This window comes from Periplaneta americana, chromosome 12 (genome assembly GCF_040183065.1).
Source record: "Periplaneta americana isolate PAMFEO1 chromosome 12, P.americana_PAMFEO1_priV1, whole genome shotgun sequence".
Classification (NCBI taxonomy): Eukaryota; Metazoa; Arthropoda; class Insecta; order Blattodea; family Blattidae; genus Periplaneta; species Periplaneta americana.
The window spans coordinates 147,543,757-147,570,083 of NC_091128.1; the positions used below are offsets into that span (position 1 = coordinate 147,543,757).

General features: G+C 36.3%; 1 protein-coding gene across 1 annotated transcript; it reads left to right on the forward strand.

Annotated features, from left to right (window-relative positions):
• The first annotated feature begins 192 nt into the window (after positions 1 to 192).
• On the forward strand, positions 193 to 25,723 carry slmo (PRELI domain containing slowmo). Its single transcript, XM_069842207.1, has 5 exons — positions 193 to 352; positions 763 to 928; positions 18,789 to 18,875; positions 19,907 to 20,080; positions 24,326 to 25,723. Exons 1-5 carry the CDS (start codon positions 321 to 323, stop codon positions 24,566 to 24,568), a joined length of 702 nt encoding a protein of 233 aa, XP_069698308.1. The 5' UTR covers positions 193 to 320; the 3' UTR covers positions 24,569 to 25,723.
• The last annotated feature ends 604 nt before the right edge of the window (positions 25,724 to 26,327 follow it).

The window sequence follows — 26,327 nt, forward strand, 5'->3', positions numbered from 1 at the left end:
GCATTAGCCGGCGTGAAGGATTGCGGTACTCCGTATATCCATGGACTCTGCATAATGTATTGACATCTAGCGGCATCGTTGGAACTACAACGACTGGCAGAAACGAAGCTGCGGAGGCCTTGAAAAACGTTTGAGGAAAATCACTATGACGCAACCTAACTCGTTGCTATGACGTCATACACTATGTGCAACAAACCGATAAGTGTGACTGTACTAGTCGATAAGTTCTTTCATTTATATTCGGTGAAGATTCGTGGAAGTGGAAGCCCTATCTGTAGCTGTTGAGGGAGTTGTGTAGAACTACATTGATTAACTAAATCATGAAAATCTGGACGTCTGAACATACATTTAAGTACGTTATTACAATTATGTGAACCATAATTAGGTGTTTTATGTAATTTTACCATAAAAGATGTGTATGAATGAAAGGGTGCATGGTATGTATGGAAAGTGGTTATCATTTAAAAACATCCAAAAATATTTTAAATTACTTATAGTATTGTAAATTATAATGTTCGTAAGAGCTTTCAGGTTTCTACGAAAGCATTGGTTGAGTCATTTCTGTTTAAAGAGTTTATTAATAGGTTAGAATTTTTTTGATCCGATAAGGAAGCACTTAATAGTATAGAATTAACATTATGCTCAGTAGGCTATGTGATTTCGAGTTGTAACAGGCATAACATAAGTAGGCTATGTTTTTTGCAATTTATACAAACCAAGAATGGATGTTATATTATCAGTCGTTTAATAATTGTATTTCAGTCATCCATGGGAGACAGTGGCGCAGGCTGCTTGGAGAAAATATCCGAATCCTATGAATCCAGCCGTTATAGGTACAGATGTAGTTGACAGAAAAGTTGTTGATGGAGTTCTACACACACATAGACTTGTCAGCTCCAAGTGGGGCTTCCCACGATGGGCCCAATCCGTAAGTAAACTTTTTATCTACTTATGATTGCTTGAAGGGATTGGAATTTGCACTTACAGCAGAATTACAGGAATCTTGAATTTGTTTTACAGCTTTTGTTGCTTTCATGTAACAATGTAGGCCTATTTTCAAATCTGAACACCATCGTACGTCTCTCTATTCTAGACATTACCGTAACATAACGAGCGTTCTTTATAACCTTGTGATTGGCCTTGTAACTGTCACAACCTTGTAACATATAATTCTTGTAAGGTGAACGGGTGAGAACTATTAACGTTAATTCAGTATATTCACACTTTGGTCAAATTCTCATCTTTTTTTACTGTGTATTGCATAGCACAGCTGAAGTTCATGTTCTGTATGGTTTCATTCATATGCAAAATAATCTTCAGCATTTTGGAATTTCGCTTAGTGACAGTAACAGTCTTTAAGCACTATGTAATAAACAGGAATTATTTTTTTATGAAGGAACAATTTAAAGAAATAATTTGGGCGCACTTCCGTACAGGGGCAGAGGCATTTGCTCTAAGGTTAGAACCCAGTTTAGGTGTGTGTGTGTGTGTGTGTGTGTGTGTGTGTATTAATCGAAAATTAGAGGCTACAAAATATTGAGAATAGGACGCATGTTTATATGACATTTTTTTTAGATTAATACACACACACGCACACCTAAACTGGGCTCTAACCTTGGAGGAAATACCACTGCCCCTGTACGGAAGCACGCCCATGAAAAGTTGCTGTGAAAGTGGAGGCTAGTGGAGAGATGCGGGCAGGCAGGATTGCTCCTTCAAGAAGGGTAGGCGACAGAGAGGGGCAATACATATCGGTACATCTCATTTCCGTGTGTTTCATTACATTGAGAAATGGCGAATTTTCGTAAGGTCGAATCAGTGACAGGTTAGGTTTGGGTAGTTTAGATTAGGTTAGGGTAGTTCCGGCTTCTGGCATGCCTTGCATACACACAAAATTGTCACTATCTCACCAAAACTTCTCTCTCACATGCTATCCCATAATGTCTGTCATGGTGGGTCCTTGCTATTCTCCTTCCTTTGGTAATGCTATAGTAAAGATTTAGTCTTTAACATTATCTACCTTCAGTAGGTCTTATAGTTGAGACATCATAAGCATCGTGATAATGATAATAATGCTTTTTGAAAATGATGAAAGTGTAGCGAAATTTCTTTCTCCTCAGTTTTATGAGGTAATGAGTAATTGTCCATAAACCCAGAGATGCTGGTAAGAAATAGCAATGCACACTATTTATTGTTGCAGAATAGAAAAAGTACAGAGAGCCACACCACAGCTCAGGAAGTAGCGCTTGTTTGCCTGCTGATTCAGAGCTGCACTTGAGTGTGGGTTCGATTCCCGCTTGTGCTTGTTGCCTGGTTGGGACTTTTCTGATGTCTTCCCCCAAGGGTGAGGCGAATGTCAGGAATTCTGTAGCTAATTCTCGGCAGCCTCATCTGGCCAAATACCATCTCACTATCATCAGTTCCATTGACGCAAAATAACCAAGTGCTTGATACTGAGGTGCAGGGGCATACTCAAGGGGGGTTACCGGGTTTGAACCCCTCCCCCCAACTTAAAAAATAAATACATATTTAGATTTGAATATTCATCTACATCGACATAAGGCATAGTCCTCCTACCCCTCCTTCAGTGTAATCCCTGTCCTTGGTGCTGCGGCACGTTCAAATTATAACAATGCTACCTTTATTATAGAGAGATCTTTCGCCTAGAATTAAAATGAAGCCGACATAATATGAAATTTAACTTGTTGTGTAATATATTAAAAGTTGTTTTGACAGTTCTGCAGTGCAGATGTTAAATATTGTGCATTGACGATTTTAAACCTATTTTAAGAGTGATATTCACCTCTTCGTTAGTTTGAGTTCCGACTTTATTGTTTAACTTTTTTTTTTTTTTTTTTTTTTTTGCATATGAAGGTAAAGGTATCCCCGTAACATGCCATGAAGGCACTTGGGGGACATGGAGGTAGAGCCCCTTGCTTTCCATGACCTCGGCACTAGAATGAGGTGGTGTGGTCGGCACCATGCTCTGACCGCCTTTTACCCCCGGGAAAGATCCGGTACTCAATTTTATAGAAGGCTGAGTGAACCTTGGGGCCGTTCTGAAAGTTTGGCAACGAGAAAAAATCCTGTCACCACCTGGGATCGAACGACAGTTCATATTTTAATAATAATAATAATAATAATCAGGGCCGGCTTTTATTAAGGGGCACATGGGCACGTGCCCTCCCAGTGATTTTTATTATCGTATTATGACTATATTATAATACAATTTAATTGCATTATGAAATAATAACTTAAAGAGTTTCACATTTTCATTGCTACTAATGTTTTTAGAATCTGTAGTAGTCTACGAAACCCAAGTTTTCTGAACAGGTAATAAAATGGGCTGTCGCTTCTCTTGCCCAGCGATGGACGAGGAAGGGATAGGGGTGTGAGTTGTAGGAAAACAGAGCTCTTTGCCTCAGACCGTGTGCTTTGGGCACTGTATTTGCCATGCTCACGAAGTCTCTTTAGTTTAGGAACTGTCCAATTAGCTGCGTGCCATTTTTAGGGGTGTTGATACTTGCTGTATAGCAGACGACATTTTACAGCTAAACTTGACATGAAAAACGTTAAAATGTAAGTTTACTAATTTAGAAGCTCGACTCATTGTATAAATCACGTGTGTGTGTGTGTGTGTGTGTGTGTATATGTGTATATATATATATATATTTTCATTTGTCACAGTTATGTTGTTAATGCTCCCTGTAAACGTTATGCTTCCATGTATCCAAAAAAGAACGTTTACATTACAATACATGGAGTTGGCAGTTCTCAAAAAGCTTTGTCACTGACAATAGAGAATCTTGGCAGGTGTTTTGCCGCCTTCAGTGCACACTACAGTTTTCAACTGTGCTGCGATAGTAAGAAGGCAGGCAGTTGCGTGATCTGTGAGTACGAACGAGTGAGAATACATTTCTGTGAATTACACTTAGATTTCCATTTAACTTTCCTCTGGGCGTAGCAGTGCTCTCAATTGAGAGAAAGATGGTACATTCTATTCCGAACTTCAACAATAGAGTTATAGAGGTTTTTGCTCGCAGAAAGAACCGAAAAATGGAGCTCATCTACAAAAATTAGAAAGGTTAGTGCACATAAATTGGTTATATATGTTTTTAATTTTCAGGGTTCATCATTAAGGTTGTGCCCCACTTGACAGAATGGCCTTTGGCCGCCACTGATGATAATAATAATAATAATAATAATAATAATAATACACAACATTTAAAATACCGATACAGTAGATTGTAAACAATTTTAATAATACCCCCTCTCTTGCCCTTCGACAAAATTCTGCATACGCTGGTGTTAACTGACTAAAAAAAATGAGAAAAGTAGGCTACATAGCACACAAAAATCATACCATTTGTTTTATGTCTAACACATTTATTCACGAAAATATTGGTGCAGAATTTATATCAAATGACTCGTTGAAATGTAGAAAATTGTCTAATGGATAACATGTTCAGCGTAATCACTATTTTGTCACCACCTCCTGGAGATGCTCCCTTGTCGCTTTAAGGAAACTCCACAGGAAAAGTCCCATGGATTAATCTCCGAGCTGTGGTGGGAACCACATTCTGCCTCCATTATACTTAAGACGTTCTGGAAACTGATTTGACATATATACACCAAATGTTTCTCATAGGTAGTCAAGAACTATGTCCATAATATGTGAACATGCTCCATTCTGTATTAACTAGCCTATTTTCTGTATTGGGAGATCTGTTGCTGAGAGTTTGGAGATGAAATTGTTCCGTAGCATGGCTGTGTAACTTAGCACTCACTCTTCACTTTGTCACTTTTCCTCCAATACAGAACTCTTAACTTTGCCATACTGTTTACGGCTAGAGAATCTATTATTGTGGTCACAAGGAAAGAAGCAACTTCTGAAAGCTCTGTAAAGGTATGGTCACACATCGCTACTTTTGCAGCGCAACTTTTGTACTGCAGCTGCAAAAGTTGCGTGTCGTGTTCACACATAAGCCAAAAGTAGCGTGCTGCACGCTACTTTTCGTGCTGCGCAACCCAAGTGCTGCAAAAGTTGCAACTGGAGGTTGCGAGTCTGTTCACACACAAGGCACTACTTTTGCAGCCGCAGTCATGCTGCAGATTTCAATCTGTGTTGACTTCTCAATATACATTTTGTTGTTATGTTCGCATAATTTTTTTTTAGTAGGTTATTTTACGACGCTTTATCAACAGCTCAGGTTATTTAGCGTCTGAATGAAATGAAGGTGATAATGCCAGTGAAATGAGTCCAGGGTCCAGCACCGAAAGTTACCCAGCATTTGCTCATATTGGGTTGAGGGAAAGCCCTGGAAAAAACCTCAACCAGGTAACTTGCCCCGACCAGGAATCGAACCCGGGCCACCTGGTTTCGCGGCCAGGCGTGCTAGCCGTTACTCCACAGGTGTGGACTGTTCGCATTATTAAGAAACTCATGTGAAAGCTTCCTTATCTATTATTTGCTTTTCTGTCCTATCTAGTATTCAGAAATTGACATTATTTTTACTATAAAGCTTTTAAAAACGCCTATATACTTAAATGATAACCAACAGTATATTCACGTAATCAATGTTGGAAACCCTCCTGTTTGGAACTACGCTACGGAAAATTTAAAAAATGAATTATATCGTCAACAATTATGCTCAAACTGTGTTGTGTATTTAATAACTGTTACAAATAATTTATTTTCATCACATTTAACATTAAAATATATCCAAACAATAAAAGTATCATTGGCACATTTGGGTGGTAACACTGGTTGCAACCGCAGCAAAAGTTTCAACAAAACCGATATCAAAAATGCTGCGTGCAGCATGGAAAAGTAGTGGGCAGCAGGTTCGGCAGCCGCTACTTTTCGGGTTGCACCGTTGTTCACACGTCGCAGTACAAGAGTTGCGGAGTTTTTTGTACTGCAGCGCTGCAAAAGTAGCGACGTGTGACTGTACCTTAATGTATATTTTTGAATTTCCATCTGCTCCCCAAATCTCTCAGCTAATGGGAACTGGATATATCACTCTTCTTTCTGGCACCACACATGAAGTGGACATGACGTCACACATATATATATATATATATATATATATATATATATATATATTCCCTAACTTTACTTCTGTGCTTTCTGCCTGCCCGTCCACCCATCTGCTCTTCAATTGACTGTCTGCCATCAGGGTGAAAAAAAGGGGGATGCTGTTTAGTTGCAACGTCACTCTTTGGCTAGAAACATCAGAAATTGCATCTTTCTCTTTGATCACAGTATGTACTGAAGTAAATATGGAAATATCTCTTATACATGCTTTAATTACATGAAAAACAACTTAATATTCATGTAATGCTCAACAGTTAATCATCTGTTCGCCACCATCTTACACAACAATGTCGTCACTTCGCCAAATTTCGACCCTTGTACCCTTCTACCATAATTTCCCTGAAGTATTGCATACCGATATACATTGAGTTCCTACGAAGATCTGTCCCACTCCAACCTCTACATAACAAAATCTGTTGTCAGGCAGTGCTGGTGTACGGACAAATCCTTGCACTCTTCCCTAGGCATACCAGTTCCACTCCACCCGTTTCTGGTTAGTTTTCTTGGGCTAGGTGCTTCGAACTACTGTTATTAATCCAATGGAACATTACTACGTGAGTCTGGTCTTCATAGGAACTCTCGTTACTCCCACATTCCCAGCACCAATGCTTTACTAGTAAAGTCGTAATAAAATATGTAAATGGTACATACGACATTTTGTGTATGTGACAAAATTTGTCATGTACTGGTATGATGAAATTAACATTCTAGCTGTAAGCAATACTAGTAATCATTTCAGTTTATACTTACCAGTACATAATTTATACATTTTGGCATCATTCATTCTAAGCATTATAAGTATGTGTAAATAGTTGTATACAACGAGTATGAAGAGTGGAAAAGTTCCGAGAATCAAGCTCCAATTCCTTTGGTAAGAAACCATCAGTTGCCTGATGAACTATGTTTGGGCTGTTACATTTCATTGCAAGTTACACATTTCAGAAGAGGAATGGAAAAGTAGAGGATTCCAGCGTAGAGACAATTCTGAAATCTTTAACATATTATGGATTGTATGTTCTTATAAAATGGCAGTGACAACTTTCGTTAGGTATTCTGGTTCCTATGGGTTGGTGTTGTAATTGGGTATCTATACCATTTTGATCTATAATTATCATAGTTTTTAGAATGTCACTAATTCCACTTTCACTTCTCATATGGTTATTTATAGTGTAGAATGCTAAGTGTCTCAATAGCTTCATTTCTGCTGCATCAGTTCATCGTCATTGTTGAGTTGTTAGCACACAGTTTTTAGCTCTATAGAGAAATGTTGGCATGACCAATGCTTTGTAGGGTTTTAGAATAGTTTTTCTCACATTCTTTAATATGGTATGCTTAGTTGTATCAGTAAGCTGTAAGAATTTGTTACTTTAATTTCCACATCATTTGAATTCTGTCTGATATGAGACGTTGCAACCCAGATTCATTCATTCATACTTTTCTGTCCAAGGGTAGGTCTTTTACTGCAAACCCAGCATTCTCCAATCTTTCCTCTTTTCTGACTTCCTCTTAGTCTCTGCATATGATCCATATATCTTAATGTCGTCTATCATATGGTCGCTTATCTTCACTTCGTCGTAAAGTCGACGTTTCTGCCCCATACAATTCCATACAAAGCACTTTATTAGTCTCTTCCTTAGTTCATTCTCCACAGGTCCGCAGAAGATGTCCCTTTTTCTATCAAAATTTTGCTTTGCCATTGCTATTCTCCTTTTGACTTCCTTGTAGCAGCTCATGTTACTGCGTATAGTACACACCCTTTATTTGAAGCTGTTGCAACCCAAATAATTACAGTAAAATTATTAACTTAATCTAGGATTTCATTCTTAACAGGCATTTTGTTTTCAAGTGTTCTATACTCAAAAATCCAAGAACTGTCGTTTTATTTGTGGAATTTTCTAGATTTTGGTTGTAGGAATAATAGTAGGCTATAAAGAAAACAGAACGGACCTGAGTACCGTAACTTTAAATAAGTCGGTGTGTAGTTAATCACGTAAGAGGGCACACAGTGGTATAGACATTCGATATTGTTTTCATACATGTGAGTACATAGGACATCAAAATCATTGGTTATGTTAGGGAAGCTGAAAAAACATATGTTGGTGAAAATCTCGAAATAAGTTTTTTTAAGTATTATAGTATTTTTGTGGATTATGTTAGGATTACATTATACAGATAATTTTCTTCGTCCACATGAGCATGTTCGGTTTAGTTCAGATTTATTTTCGAATCTACGTAACGTGTTTATATGCAGTTTCATGTTTAGGTGGAAAATTAATCGGCATTTAATTACAGTATATTGTCGACAACGAAATTACTGGTAATTCACACATATTATATACCTACATCGTGTAACATACATTGCCAGTCCAATTTTCTCTTTAAACTTTGATCCACAGTACCCGGTATTCATTCTTACGTTATCGGTTGCGTAAGAAATGAGCGTGAAGCGTCATGTGTGGATTTTGGATTAAGTCCAATATTGTATATATTCAAGGACACTTTCTTAGCTTGTGACACTTCAAGCTGCATTCCGGTCATTCATTCTTACGTACACTTACGAGACACGTGCATCATCCCGCTCGTGTGCCAGGGACAAAAACTGTGGAATGTATTTTGTCAGAAAAAAAAAACACAATTGATAACCCCTATGCCGCTTGAAGTTGCAATCAATTCCGAACTTGGAGACTGGTAAAACATTATTATTGTCTCATGGTTTACATGTAATGGATTTTGAGGTATTTTCACTTGTGATAATTGGAATCAGCAGGCTATATTAGGATTTTGTAATTACACGCCATGCCAAATCAATTTAAGTTCGTATATAAGTACCGAAACTTACAGCAGAGTTCGTATAGGCCATCTTCTGTCTGATGATTTTCCAATTCACTGCGGGCTAAAACAAGGAGACGCACTATCTCCGTTACTTTTTTATTTCGCTCTAGAATATGTCATTAGGAAAGTTCAGAATAACAAAGAGGGTTCGGAATTTAATGGGTTACATCAGCTTCTTGTCTATGTGGATGACGTGAATATGTTAGGAGAAAATCCACAAACTATTCGGGAAAACACGAAAATTTTACTTGAAGCAAGTAAAGCGATAGGTTTGGAACTAAACCTCGAAAAGACGAAGTATATGATTATGTCTCGTGACCAGAATATTGTACGAAATGGAAATATAAAAATTGGAAATTTATCCTTCGAAGAAGTGAAAAAATTAAAATACCTTGCAGCAACAGTAACAAATATAAGTGACACTCGGGAGGAAATTAAACGCAGAGTAAATATGGGAAATGCCTGTTATTATTTGGTTGAGAAGCTTTTCTCATCTAGTCTGCTGTCAAAAAATCTGAAAGTTAGAATTTATAAAACAGTTATATTACTGGTTGTTCTGTATGGTTGTGAAACTTGGACTCTCACTTTGAGAGAGGAACAGGAGTTAAAGGTGTTTGAGAATAAAGTTCTTAGGAAAATATTTGGGACTAAAAGGGATGATGTTACAGGAGAATGGAGAAAGTTACACAACGCAGAACTGCACGCATTGTATTATTCACCTGACATAATTAGACTAGAAACATTAAATGTAGACGTTTGAGATGGGCAGGGCATGTAGCACGTATGGGCGAATCCACAAATGCATATAGTCTTAGTTGAGAGGCCGAACGGAAAAAGACCTTCGGGGAGGCCGAGACGTAGATGGGAAGATAAGATTAAAATGGATTTGAGAGAGATGGGATATGATGATAGAGACTGGATTAATCTTGCTCAGGATAGGGACCGATGGCGGGCTTATGTGAGGGCGGCAATGAATTTGCGGGTTCCTTAAAAGTCATTTGTACTGGATACCGGACCTTGGGTTCGTTTCGGCCTTGCACACTATACTCTTGCTTTCCTAGGTCAAACCATGTCTGAAATGACCTTGGTGGTTTATAATACCGCGTGTTTCGCAATCTGACAATGACATTCAGTTAGGCATGATCGGTCTGGGTCCTTAAAGGGCTGTAGTGCTATGAATGATATTATTATTATTATTATTATTATTATTATTATTATTATTATTTTATTCCGTCCATTCAATGTCATTATCATCTTATTATAATCTTGTATATCTTTGTAATACTATTTTATATGATTCCATTCTTCATTTATGATTCCATTATTTCATTTATAATTATCATTTTATTTAAGTGCCATTAATTTAATTATTTCTTTGTACTTTTATTGTAAATTATTGCTAATGTTTTTGTTATATTCTTTGTGCTGAACTATAATTGGCCACTGGCTGTTGTAAAGCACATTAAATATAAGTAAATAAATAAATAATAATAATAATAATTATTGTTATTATTATTATTATTATTATTATTATTATTATTATTATTATTATTATTATTATTATTATTATTATTATTATTATTATTATGCAATACACCATTCTAGTATTTCGTTATCAGAAAGACTTCGCAGATGAATTCAAAGTATAAAATTGGGAATTGAATTCTTGTACAGTATATACTTCGCATTTCTGTATTTATTTAAATCTGTCTCTCATATTAATTGAATTAGGTTAGTCATTATGTTACTTCGAAGTGGTAAAAAATAGTCTTGTTTTAGTCGTACCCATATGTTTGTAATCCCGGGTACATAATGCAGAAATTTATTGTAATGGCAATATGCGAAATTACATAGGTCCACTAACTTTAACCATACGTCGATTTTGACAGCAAAATTAGGGTCTATTTTATATAAGTAAAATATCAAGTTATAAAGAAATCCATTGTTCTCTCCTATTCTCTTAGTGTCCGTCTGCATAACTTATGGGATTATTTACAGATGTACAACCGCAGTCTGTGCCTGCTTCATGAGACAAAACCTGCACATAGGTTAGGTCAGGCTTAATGTGAGTTTCTGAACATGAAGTAGTATTGTGAGTGCTTTTGTATTTTTTAAGATGATTTATTTAGAAATGTGACTTTGATTTTATAGTTATTTTGCTATATCTGAGGAAATAATAATAAAAGAAAGTTAGGCGAAGTAATAGACTATAATAATATGATTGACATACAAAATTAAAATTATTTCAATTATTACGTTAATACGGAACCGGAAATAAGTTAAATAACTAGGTCTACATAAAAATTTAGAAATACTATAGTTTACTAAATACAAAAGCTTAGAATGGCATTTATCTATAATAATTATTTATGGAACTCCAAATGTTGACATATTCTTCCTCTCCATTGTATGTGCAAGATTGAATAGAGGACCAGTTAATTACGAATGTATTCGTCGATGATACTGTACTAATCTCGTTGTTGTTTTGGAAATGCTGGGATAAAACGTGATATTTTTCACGAACTTGTATTTCCATTTATTTTAAGATATTGGGTCAAGAGTTGCTTCCCTTCAAGTGGGTCTCTAATCTACTTAAAATCTGGATCACCATCCAATGTAAAAATAAAAATTGTGTAGGTCATGTTTTGTGATCACAGTTGTTAGCATATCTTTTGTTATAATATCGAAGTTATGACTGATCACTATTAAATTGTACCATACCACATTTTGTAAATGTAAAATATAAATGAAATGTCATTAACAGCTAATGGAAAGTGAGGGTGTTAGTATCGCTGAAGCAGTTAATTTTACATTTAGGTTCCTGTGTAAAGCAACTGAATAGCAGAAAACGACTTATACATTTGGTATTTTCAAAATAATATAGTAACTCTTAGCAAATCGAACTATAAATACTCGTAAACTTGGCATTCATCTCCAGGAAGACTTTTGGCAGTTAAGTGTTACAGTTCTGTTACATAATTTGTAACTTAAATTTAGATTGAAGGTTAAAGTCATTGCTGGTGTAGATTTATGTTCTTTATTGTATGGGTGAATGCATATAATAGTTGTTTTATTTTGCAGCTATGTACTGTATTTTTTTACAAGAAACTTTCCTCATTAGAAGTTTGCCACGAGGACAAAGTATACTCTAACAATTTGTGTGATTCTATGAAAGAAAATTAATATTACACATATAAGCCTTATTGATCATAGACTCATTTTAAACCCATGGATGATTGCTGTAACAGAAACCATAACAACAAAAAATTTCGTCAAATTCGACAAGGATTCATCCAAATGGTTATAAATATGAAAAATGAAATATAATATTCAAAATTTCAATCAGCCATTACAGCAACAGCAAAATCCATATGATATGAATATCATGCTGCTGTTGAAGCTTGAACAACCTATTATTCAAAGCTGGATAAATAGTGAGTGCTTAAGACGGCTTGATCTTAAAACCGTCATTAGATACCAAGAAGATAAATGGCTTCATATCTATACAGATGGGTCTAAAATGCAAAATCGTGTAAACATAGGAGCTGGAGGAGGGGGGGGGGCGGTGAACGGCAAACTCTGAGTATTTTTTTACACACCAGTTGGACAAAATCTTTTGGCTTATGATGAATAAATTGAGACTATCAGATTAGCATTATTGGAGTTCATCCTACATTTAAGAAAATTCACTATGCTGTGATACTCTCAGATTCAAAAATAGCTAACTAAGTCAATCACTTTAACCTCCTCTCCTGCATCTATAGAAATACACAACTGTCGAAAAATTAATTATTTAATCAACTTACGAAAGAAACCAAAATCATTTCATTACATTATATTGGATCCCAAGTCACTGCCAAATTCATGGTAATGGGCAGGCGGTGCTCTTCCTTGCTACAAATCACTCAAAAAGCCTTATATCAGTCTCGAAAAGTAATAGTAAAACAAAAACTATAGATACTCTTATTCAGAAATTAGAAGACGGCCTACACAGCAAAAACACTAGAAGACTGCAGTCCTAAATACACTAGATCAGGGGTCGTCAACACAGAGCACACTGGGGCTAGCGTCTCTTGCTGCTAGCAGGTATGCTCTCTATCTCTCCCTGCTGCACGATGGTGCACATGGGATGTCACCGCATCCCTGTTGCACATTTCAGCGAGTGCTGATGACCACTGCACTAGATGGACCTACATGACTGATATTCCGCCTCGTTACTGGATATAATTGCCTTGCAAAATATCTTCTTCACTTTGAATTAGTGCCAACTTCAGCCTGCATACTATGCAACTCACCTGATGACATGGACAAACACCTCCAAACATGTCCAGCTTTTCACATCTTAGCTTGTCAGAAGAATTAAGATACTGTAAAGCCCTAATGGAAATTATTCATTGAGACAAAAGAAACAGTGATTTTATTTTACAGTGTACCCTTCATTAGATTAAAATAAATAAATTTCTTTGAATACTTTTTTGAACAAATATATACAGTCTTAGAAAATAATTTTGTTTCACAGATATTGTATAAGTCCAAGAAAGGAGGCAGTGCGCATGATCAAACATACAACGAAACATTACCTCAACTATTCCTCTTGTGAGCCAGGGCGCTCGTCCTCTGATCATGTACGATAAAGTATCTGTGCGACAAAGCTTTTTTCTAAGACTGTACATATGTGTGAATGTTTTTATTCCCAGACCGTTTTAACCTTGCACCTGACAGCTTTGCGTAATGTTGGTAGAGAGGTGCAATGCTGTCACAGTGCTCACTAGTCAACAGCTGATTTCACTTACGCAGAGTTTACTATTCTGTACCGTTAATTCAAATGGTAATTACACTAATTATTACGTAACTCCGTTCTTTATTACTGTCCCCTTGGAAAGATCGTAAGTTTTTGATGTCCACTGTATTACATTATCTGCAGGAATGGAGGAACGCCCATATATACGGACAAATTCCTTCTCCTGCTCGTAAAATTGACGAATCCTTAGCACCAATTCTGACGTCTTGACTTTACGCAAAGAATTCTAATTACTTGAGTTATCAGTTTCTTTTGCGATATTTCACAGCAGCACTACAAATTTATTTATCATCATCATCATCATCCAAACAAGTATAAGGCCCAAGGCCCGTTACGGTCTCACAAGCAAACGTTCTAATGGGGGCAGATAAAAAAGTTAAATTTTTTTCTTCCACCATGTTAATAATGTCAAAAGAAGTGCTTATACAAATTTTGGCCATTTGACCGCAATTACGAGACCGTCCAGAAAGTGATTTTCCCTAGGGGCCGTTTATAGAAAAAAGCACAATTTCATGGAAATATTTATTGAAACAGATGCAGCAGTTGTTGCGCTATTTGTCAACATATCCCCCACTGGAACTGAGACATTTGTCATACCATGGGATCAATTTTTGTGTCGTAGAAATCAGCCGCCCCAGATCGGAACCAACGTTTGACTGGGTCCGCACCTCTCTCTGTCGATCCCATGATATGAGAAATGTCTCAATTCCCGTGTAAAATATGTTGAAAAATAGCTCAACAATTGCTGTGTCCGTTCCAATAAATTTGTCCAATGAATTTTTTCTTTTTGTTAACGGCCCCTGGCGAATTTATTTTTTTACGGCCCTCGTAATTGCGGTCGAGTGGCCAAAATTTGTATCAGCACTTCTTTTGACATTATTAACATGGTGGAAGAAAAAAAATTAACTCTTTTTATCTGCCCCCATCAGAACGTTTGTTTGTCAGTGAGTCTTTCTCGGTCCACCTTTCTTTTTGGATGGCCTGAAGATCTCTTCCCGATATTGAAGCATGGCTTTTGGAAGTTATTCTGATTCCACATTAAACCCTTCTGGGCTAGCAACTCATTATACGTCCATTTTATATTGCTTTCAAGTCTCATACGAAGTCTTGGATGAATAGGACGGATACTACTGACGACGATACTTGCACATTTATTTATAACTTTATAATACCAACACAAACTAAGCACGTGGTAGTAACATGTAACACAGCATGTAGCAAACTGGCAACACAGAAATGCTCTGCATAGCAGCAGTAGCAGTTGATAGAAAATATTACATTCTGACTTGTTTAGAAGGCTGAATTGAATTGAATTTAACGGAGGGGAGCACTATGGCCCAACACTGCGACCTGTTAAAATCTATTGCGCTGACCCTCTGGTGACGCATTCCCAAACCCACACCGGCTGACCACACTAAGGTTCTCTGTGTGCTCAGGTTTCGAGCAGACAACCCCACTCGTCCCTAGACCAGCACGCTCCATGCATCACCAGCCGGCGTTCAGGGAATGCCACAGGATGATAACGAAATGGAGAAATGGTGACAGAATGATGTAAATGCCTAATTTGGGGGAAAATGGGAGAACCCCGAGAAAAACCCCAACTGCGACCTTGTCCACCACAAATGTCACTATAGATTTTTTCAGTGAAAAACCGGAATCGAACCTGGCCGCCTGCGTGACAGTCTGAAGGTCTGATCATTCAGCCACCGCAGAGATTCCATTCAGAAGGCTATTGCACAGTATTGAACTTTTTCATAGAAAGGGTTGCCAACGCAAATAACTGCCAAGTGCAAGGTTACAACAGCCTGGGTACAAGTGTAGAGCAGTTGGACTTAACATAGATCATGCTTCAGTGTGTTGTTGACTACATTTGTCTTAATTAAGTTATCCTTGTTGGTCAAGTGGTTAGCTTACCATTAGATACAGCTATCACAGGAACAAACCTGATTAAAGGTAATCAATTTGTAGTACCAATACAGTAAATATCATCATTTCTTCCTTCAGAAAGAGAGTAGCCTTAAGCTAGAAGTCTCATTTCGTATATTTATAGCACATAAAAACTCTTGTCCTGAATGAGGGAGCTTCAGGTAAAATTTACCCACATTTCTTTCTTACGTTAAAATTAAACTCTATTAATAATTATCTGCATATGTCCTATCATCGATAACAATAAATTCCATCTTAGGAAATAAATTCTTCCCATTATCAGAGTATCTGAATGCAATATATGCTTTGTGTGTGTGCGTGCGTGCGTACGTACGTTTTATCTACTTATGTGTATAATATATATATATATATATATATATATATATATTTAAACATTTTAAAATTCCTTTTCTGAACGAAAAGTTACATTTGTTTGGATCAAATTTCTACACATTTAAAGGACAAAACTAAAATTCTTTCAGGCATTTATTCTTATAATACACTGCTCTCCTAAATTGACAAAGCATATGGGGAATTAAATTAATGGCTTCCCAAAACATCCTATGAAATGTTTCATATAAAGCCATTTTTATCTCGAAAAGGAAGCAAAAACGAGCAAAATTGTATTAAACGGTTTTTGTTTGAAATATCTCAAAGAATAACCCCTGAAATTAATGACATTACTTACGTTTCACCCCCCCCCCCCACACACACACACACATATACACACACACACATTTCAAATTTCTACACATTTAAAGGACAAAACTGAAATTCTTTCAGGCATTTATTCTCATAATACACTGCTCCCCTAAATTGACTAAGCATATGGGGAATTAGATTAATGGCTTTCCCAAAACATCCTATGAAATTTTTCATATAAAGCCATTTTTATCTCGAAAAGGAAGCAAAAACGAGCAAAATTGTATTAAACTTTTTTGTTTGAAATATCTCAAAGAATAACCTCTGAAATGAATGACATTACTTACGTTTCACCCTCACACATATGAACCGTAAGGTTCGTATATATATATATATATATGGGAGTGAACCGTAAGTATATATACACACTATATCTAAATTTAAATTTAAAAAGGGTACTTTTTAATATGCATGTTTATAATAATATTTATTTAGCCATATGTTTTACAGTTTTCATTTGAAGGAGGAAGGCTTTTGTTGTATTTGCTATTTTGTTAAACATTGTATTAGTCCACACCTGTGGAGTAACGGTCAGCGCGTCTGGCCGCAAAACCAGGTGGCCCGGGTTCGAATCCTGGTCAGGGCAAGTTACCTGGTTGAGGTTTTTTCCGGGGTTTTCCCTCAACCCAATACGAGCAAATACTGGGTAACTTTTGGTGCTGGACCCCGGAGTCATTTCACTGGCATTATCACCTTCATTTCATTCAGACGCTAAATAACCTAAGATGTTGATACAGCATCGTAAAATAACCCAATAAAATAAAAAATTAAACATTGTATTAGAATGAAGTGCAATTACACACAATTCAATTTTGACTAGTTCTCTGTTATAAGAAACACGAGAAACGTAAGTGGTTGTTACATAATTTAAGAGTGGTAGTATATACAGTATCTTGTTTCTAATTAAATATTGATTGGTAGGTCAATGTCACGCAATTGATTGTTGCGTCATTTAGCTTTCCTCAGCTAGCTGCTTCTAATGTAATCCAGATGTTTCGAAACTCTGGAATGTGTCTCTATGAAGGGTCACCTACTTTGTTGGGCCCAGTTGTTTGGAGTAGCCAGTCACATTGGACCCAAAAGAGTACTAATTTTATCTGAAGATGTAAACTCTGTGTAGTTCAGAGTCGTTGGAGCTATGTTAAAGTTCTAGCACATGATGAAATAGGTACCCAAAAGTCTGCTTTTGAACACATCACCATGGGAACCTAAAATGTTACAGAATCTGGGAGTTGTCGAGAGGTCGTGAGTGTTTATAAGGAAAATACTTTCTGACAAAATATTAATTTGTTCTTAGCTTACCTGTACTTCAATTAGATGTTGTAAAACTATAAAATCTTAAAATTATGAAAATTCAGTATACATATTAATATTTTGCATTTTTTTTTTTGTGTTGCTGTAATTGTGCTGTTCTAGTTTTGTATGTAACTTACTCGTATGTTTTGCATAATTGAACATTCTTAATTACTTCACTTCTGAGTTGAAATTTTTGTACATGTACATATTTCTGGTGATGTGGAAGAGAAGGCCTGTTTTTTATGTTAGAAAGTTTAATTCAACATTCTTATTCCAGTTTTTATGATTTAACGATATTTGGCATTTTGAGAAAGATATTGTTACAAAAAGTAATCTTTGAAAGACAGCTAAATGTCTTCTCGAAATTAAACATAATTAATATGTTAAGCATAATTTTGTTTGGTTGCAATGATTTTTAATTGAAAAGATATTCCTTAAGTACACATCTAAAAGCACAAATTTTAGAACATAAATTAGCCTACCTGAAACACGTTAATGCAAAACTGGTAGTTTGATAGAGAAGAAATGACAATGAGGTCGTGTTGTGTTGGGCAAGACAAAGATACTTTGTAAACGTAGTGCTTACTTGTGCCCCAACATATGTATGATTGGGTTTTCCCTCAATCCAATACGAGTAAATGCTGGGTAACTTTCGGTGCTGGACCTCGGACTCATTTCACCGGCATTATCACCTTCATATCATTCAGACGCTAAATAACCTAGATGTTGATACAGCGTCGTAAAATAACCCAATAAAATAAAAACTAAATATGTATGATTTGTTCAATTGCTGTGCCAGTCTTTTAAAAAGTACTTTTTGTCATTATCCATTACTATTTTAATTGCTTCTCTATGCAATTTTCTGTTTAAAAAGAAAATAACAATGTAGTACAAAATGGGTCCATTTGCCATTTCATTTTGGAAACTTAAATGTAGTATTTCTACAATTACATTTGTACAGCAATTATCATAATTTATTGAAATAAACGAGTAATATTGCCTTGAATGAACATTAATAGGTGAAGTAGCCTTGATTTTCACTATGTTCTGTGCAGTGTTGTTCTCAATTGTGATTTGACGCACTAATTATTATTATTATTATTATTATTATTATTATTATTATTATTATTTCAGATTGTTGGATCAACTAGTGTTTGTTATGCTAGTGAACGCTCTGAAGTGAATCCCAATACAAGGCATATGATCCTGAAGACTAGAAATGTGAGTATTCTCTCTTTTAGTTCTTAATATCTGTGTATTTTTTTTTTTTGTGCGTGTGTGGTGACACACACTGTTGTAATATGAGCTTGATAAACAACAAAGATACATTCTTTAAATTATGTTGTATGAATATGCTGTCCTGGGCCCACCTCAAGGAGCAAAGAACTATTCACTCTCTCACTTTACTCTTCAATATTCTTCAAACCTCTAACCCTAGCTACCTAGCTTCTCGTTTTCAACATTTGTCCTCATATCACGAAATAGATACTCGCTCACAACACCGTATCACACTCTCCATTCCTAAACACAGAACATCCTTCTACTCTTCATCTTTCACGGTCTCTGCAGCTCATCTCTGGAACTCTCTACCACAACATGTCAGAGACTGTCGGACATTGTCTAGTTTCAAAAATAAATTAAAATTGCACTTTTTGAATTACATTCCTTTCAGTTATAAGCCCTTTTCTCTGCCATAGTTTTGTAAAAATATAGGCTATATATTTCTTTTTCCTTCCTTTCCCCTTTTTGTTCTCTTTATCAGCCGATGAATTTATTATCATAGCCTTTTTATCATGAATTTTATTTAATTTTCGTATTTATTTTATTTTTTATTATTATTTTATTACATTCCATTTTGATATATTCTTCCTATCCTTTTTCCATATTAACCATTTGTACTAAATGAGTTGCTTTCACTATATTCCAATGTATTTTACTTTCTTTTTTTTTTCTATTATGGTATTATTTTCATGTTGTTTAGTGTCGATTTTATTATGCTATTATTATTATTATTATTATTATTATTATTATTATTATTATTATTATTATTATTTTTGTAATATGTTAGTATTCTGTTCTTTAACTTTTTGTTAAATTTTAACTGCTTGTATACTTTGTGACCTGGTAGAGTGTAAGAGAAGGCCCTATGGCCTTAACTCTGCCAGTATAAATAAAGAATTATTATGTCGATTAAAATGATGTATTGTTAAAAATATGTGCTTTTTTTTTTATTTATTAAAATATTCTTTCAGCTAACATTTTGCCGCTACATAGCAGTAGACGAGACTGTCAGTTACGCACCTCACCCTCAGGATCCCAGCAAAACTTTGCTGAAGCAAGAAGCAGTTGTAACGGTAAAAGGAGTACCGCTGAATAACTATGTGGAAGACCTTCTCGCTAACAAAATTTCACTCAATGCAGGAAAGGTAACTACATTGTTTTTTCTCCCCCCCCCCCCCCTCAATTTGGAATGCCAAGAATAGAGACTCATATTGATAGCCTTTGTCAAGGATGAAACTAGGTAGGTCTTTTTTTTTCTTATTTTCTTTTATGATGGAGCCAATATGTAGTTCTTAAAAAATATATATACATAGGTTGGATAAAAAGTTATGGCAACACTGCTGTCATGTGACGATGTGCGTTCGAGAGCTGCCAGCTGTGTGGACATGAACAAGGACTGTTAGATGAGTTAGTGCAGCCAGCAGCGACAATACTCTGTCAATCTACTGCAGTGTGTAGAACGTTGACTTTTATAGGGATAGTGCGAGCGCCCTGAGACCACGTTTTCAAAACTAGAGCAACGTTTCTGGATCAAAATTGAAGTGACACCAGGTCGTAGCGCACAATAATGTTTTCAGGAACTGCGTGAAGCATGTGCCGATGCAGCGTTGCCATACTGCACAGCAACACGATGGGTTAAAGCATTCCGGAAAGGCAGGGATGCCGTTCAGGACAACCTCTATACAGGACGACCCCGCGTGGAGGACAACACAGTTCATCTCCTTGCTTCCCTGTTGGATGCTGATCGCCGATGGACTCCGCGTGAGTTAGCAGCGGAAGTCTGAGTATGTCACAAAACTGTGCTCCACATTCTGCAAGACATTCTGGGTTACCGCATAATTACAGGGCATTGGATACCCCATGAAATTTCCGAGGTTTAACAATGGCATCGCTATGCAGTCGCACAGGCCTTGTTGGACTGGTACCAAAGGAAAGATGACGACTTAGTTGGACGAATTGTCACTATGGACGAAACCTGGGCTCGCTCATACGAACCAACCAAACTTGAAACGCCAATCAAATGAATGGAAGCATCCAGGTTCTTCTCGTTCGAAGAAAGTGTGCCCTACAGAAAGTGTTGTGAAGGTGATGTTCATTGATGTGGTAATACTGTACCACGCTGTACCTTCAAGGCAGACGGCAAACGCGGATTACTACTGCAGATTCCTGCAGCACCACCTTCGTCCAGCCCTCAGGAGAAAATGACGACACTTGGTGGTACAGAATCCCATCATTCTTCATGATAATGCAAGGAGTCACACCGCTGCTGCTGTCAAGGACCTCTTGCGCCGCTGGCAATGGGAGATTCTGGATCATCCACCGTACTCACCCGATATGAGTCCGTGCGATTACAATCTTTTCACCAAAGTGAAAGAACCACTGCGAGGGACCCGGTACAATACCAGAGATGAACTTATCCATGCTATAGGGCAGTCAATAAGGAACATCAACAAAGATGGACGAGCTGATGGTGTACAACGCCTTCCAAACATTTGGTAAAAGGTAATAAATAAGGGGAGCAACTATATAGACGGTATGTAAATGTTGTACCCCTGTGAATAAAGCCATGCCAGAAATATCGGACTGTTGCCATTACTTTTTATCCAGCCCTAGTATATATTTCTGCACATTGATATTTTCATGCCGTGTCAAACATAATGAAAATCATATTTCATGCAAAAAATGTAATCACTTCATATAAAGAGGCAAGATGCTATCCTGTTAAATCCCCATATTCACTTTAGTTTTCAAATGATAATTCCCCATTCAAATAGGGACACTATTTTCAATTAAATTGAACACTATTCTAGTTAAAATGAATAAAATATTTTACAGTGCAGTTACCTAAGTGAGGTTTGCATTTCAACTGTGTAATGACTTTGGACTTTGATACTATAAAGAAAACCACTGTTGAGACTCAGTTGGCAGAGACACTTGCCTTCTGATCTGGAACTACACTCGGGCATGGATTCCCACTTGGGCAGATTACCTGGTTGTGTTTTTTCGAGGTTTTCCCCAACTATAAGGCGAATGGTAGATAATCTGTGATACCAACTTACCTCAGTTTTAAGTGCTTGGAACCACACACACACACACACACACACACTCACTCACTCATACTCTCTCTCTCTCCCTCCCTCTCTCTCTCTCTCTCTCTCTCTCTCTTTAAATTACGCAATTTCGAATTATCCAAAGCAGGAGGAGGGAAAGCTGTCTGAAAATTGATAAGACCAAAGATAGTAAAGTTAGTTTGCCGATGTAATTATGGGTAAAGATCAATTAAAAAATGAAAAAAAAAAGTGAATGAGATGTCACCTCACCTCTAATTTCCAATTCACTGAGATTTAAATTAAAAATCGAGCGATATCTGTTTCAAACTACTGTTGTAGTGCTGTGAAATGAAGATCTGGGTTACATTGAAGACCTTTTTACATGTTCGTTGGCACCATTCAGACAGATAACACTATCTATCGCTGATAAAGCCGCAAACCCGTCTTTTGATGAGGAGAGTGGTTCAGGTTGTGGTTCGTCTGCTCGTCTCCTTTCTCCTCAAGGTCATTCTGCACGTGGTCAGGGCTGTCCAAGTCTCTCTTATAGGCATGAGCTCATCTATTTTCATGAATCAGACACAAACCAACTGTGCGTTCAGCCAAAGGTCTCGGGATCGATACCCGGCCCTAGAACAATTTTTCCCTTGAAATTATTCAAGTCTGCTTCACGGGGAGCTTTACCTGAAAGCTAGATTTGCATATATATAATCAGTCGGAGCTAAAAGGAACTAAGTCACTTTTCACAACTTTTCAGGAGAAGCAAAAAAATTCCACTAATAACACAAATATTATATTCTTATGTTATAGAAGACAAAAGAATATTTAAAAGTCTTAGTTCCTTCTTTCACCGTTCGATGCGAATTACATCCGTTGTTCAAATTGTTGCATAACCCAAAACTGCATATTTTGATTTAGTTCCTTTTAGCTCCGACCGATTCATTTTATATATATACATACATACATACATACATATGTTTCTGTAGATACGTTAACAGAAGTATTGCTATAAACGAGTTATTAAAAATGTGTAATTATAAAAATAATAAATCACATTTGTTTAATATAGATAAAAATCGCACTTCTACATGGCCTTTAGATTTTTAGAAAGTTCAGTAACTACTGAGAATTTAAAAAATGAGCAATGGAGTGATGCAGAGAAAACACATGTATGCCACACACATGCCGTACCGTGAGGGAGTCCAGTGCGGTACAACATTGTTCAGCCACCGGCATGGCTCAATTGGTTAAAGCGCTTGTCTGCCGATCTGAAGTTACGCTCGGGCGCAGGTTCGATCCCCGCGTGGGCTGATTACCTGGTTGGAGGTTTTCCAAGGTTTTTCCCAACCGTAAGGTGAATGCCAGGTAATCTATGGCGAATCCTCGGCCTCATCTCGCCAAATATCATCTTTCTATCACCAGTCTCATTGACGCTAAATAACCTCAGAGTTGATACAGCGTCGTTAAATAACCAATTAAAAAAAAACATTGTTCTGACAAATGTTGCACTGCTACTGTACCGACTCGTCAGGGAGGACTCTTACAGAACTCAATTAGGCAAGAATGTGCAGCTGGTAGACCAACAATCAAAGAAAATGCTGAAAATTGTTATTTTCGGATTTATTTGCATGATACTGTATTATTTTATATTCTGACATACAGTAAGATATTTACAATTAGCAGCTTGTCATTAAGACACTAGGGGCCGTATTCATAGACATTCTTAGCGCGGGCTTCCAGTGGATGATCAGCGAACTAACGTTTTTCGTATTCATAAACTAGTGTTAGCGATATGATATGATATGAATCCTGTACCAGTAATCAGTCTATAGCCAGGGCTAGTTTAGCATGCTCGTAGCGCAGCCTAGTGAAATGTCTATGCATAGCACCCTAGAAGCTGTAACAATGTGAATTAAGTCTGTTATGCAGGGAATAAGCAGAATCCATTTTATACATATGGCTGGACATGTTCAGAGGAAGGAGAGAGGGGATATGGTGAGGAGGATAATGGAAAGCTGAGTGGAGAATAGAAGAAATGTTGGGAGATCGAGACTAAGATGGATGGATGGGGTCGAGGAGAATGTGAAATGGTTGGGGATCAGGAATTGGTGGCAGGTTGCCAGAGATAGGGACGACTGGAAATCAGTTTTGAGGAAGGCTGTGGCCCGTTTTGGGCTGTTGAGCCGATGATGATGATTTTGTATATATATTCAAACTTTCATGGTAAAGTGTATGACCCAAGTGTGATGTAAGGTATTGATATGATGTGTATGATATTAGATCAGATCAATCATTGAGTCTCATTTGTATTTTCTTATGTATTGTGTATTGTTTTACTTGCAGGGAAGACAAGCAATTGAGTGGGTTATTGACAAAATTGATGCTGAAGTGAAAGAAATTACCAACTCTGCAGTTAAAAGCACTGACGAACTTCTTTCACAGACAAAGAAGTCCATTGATGATATTACTATGACAGCACGAAAGTCTATGGATGATATATCGTCAGCTGCAAAGAAATCTTTAGACGATCTGCAAAATCTGGCCAATGTTCCAACAAGAACTAACCAAAGTTTACCGAAAATTTAACAGTGATTGAATTAGGTTATCAGAATTGAAATCAAACTCTTTTAATTGTGTCAGTGTCACAGGAAACCCCACGTATTTAAGTAACAAGTATTAAGACTATAATTTAACAGTAATTAATTATTACGTTAATTTGTGGTTTGAACATTTCCAAGGCTGTATAAAAAATTTACAATATTGTGCCTTTCATTGCAAATTATTATTGTGTGATGTTGCAGTTTAAAAGTAGATAACCTTATAACGTGGAATAGAAGATCAGAATGCAATTACTTCTAGCTGGCTGGTCCAGCTTTGTGCAACATCACCGAGTAATTATTTTTAATGGAGCAGAGAACTTGAATTTTCTTCTTTGTCAGAGAATTCTGTTTGTTACAGACTCAGTAGATAATTATCACAGCAACATACAATTATGTAGCAATCCCTTCTTTTTGGCCTGTTTTAAAATCAATTTAAAAACTTTTTCCAACTCATTTACCATTATTTGTATATCGAGGAAAGGAATTAATAAAGTTGAAGTCTGTTTCTATGTAAAGATCGACATAAAACTGTTCATTGAAAGACATTTAAAACTTAGATTTAGAATAAATTCTGTCTTTCCTCTGTCAGCATTTTCATCTTTCTAATAAAATGAAACTTGAATTAGCTCAGTTTGACTTGTACAACAGTGTGTAACATTCCTTGTATGTAGTTGGGTCAGAGATGTATGAATATTTTAAAATGTAGATTGTTTTCGTAAATAGATGAGGCTTCGTTACACTGAGTTGAGGAAATGCTGTGCAATTCCTATGCCCCAAGAACACACTGATCCCAGCTACTCACTTTTCTGCACTGTCACTTCATATATAATTGTGCACATCGTACGAATACAATTATATTAACATATGATATGTTAAAGCTTTGACAAAGTAATCTACAGTTACTTTAAATGAGATTTTTGAATTGGACTTTTTATATTGTCCAGTGTTAAACTACATTATCTGGCATTTCTTTATGCAGATAAACATAAAAGAGGAAATTAGGAATTCATTGTATTTATTATAACATCTTAGATAATTTTTTTGTCTAAAATACAGTTTATGATTGACTTTTAGAAAGCAATGTATTAATTATTTCACTGTAATATTATTTTATAAAAAAAGTAAACTGCCTAGAATCACAGATTGTAGTTGTTTATTTTTGTATTGCTAATTTATTAATATTATGTATATACGACATGTAAATAGATGTAGAACTTTGGTTACATGAAGTGGTAGAAAATAGAAAATGATTACTATAATTGAATTAATTTTCAATTCATGAAGAAATGTAAAAATTTTTAGAAATTGTAGTGAGCATATTTTCTTAATACTGTATTTCTGTGTAAGTTTCTTCATGTAAAAAAAATGTATGATCGTGATTTTCTGAAGTTTTGGCGAACTTTCAGATGGATATTTGAAAATCTTCCTGCAAAAATACGCACATTACGTGTATTGTCACAATGAATGCTTTGCAATTCCTCAAGTTTTTAAAAGAAAACTTACAAAAGCAAAATTGTAAGATATTTTGACCTTTAGTAATGTATATTGTTAGCATATATTTTATATTTCGATGTTTATCACATTCCTAAAGCACATGCTCTCCTAGTGAAACAAGTTGAATGCTCTGTGACAGTATGGTTATAACAACTGAAATCACGTTACTACATAATATTTCAAAATTACGGTAACACTTTCATATGATTATTCTTAAGTAAACATTAATGATAGAATAACTTTGTGCACAT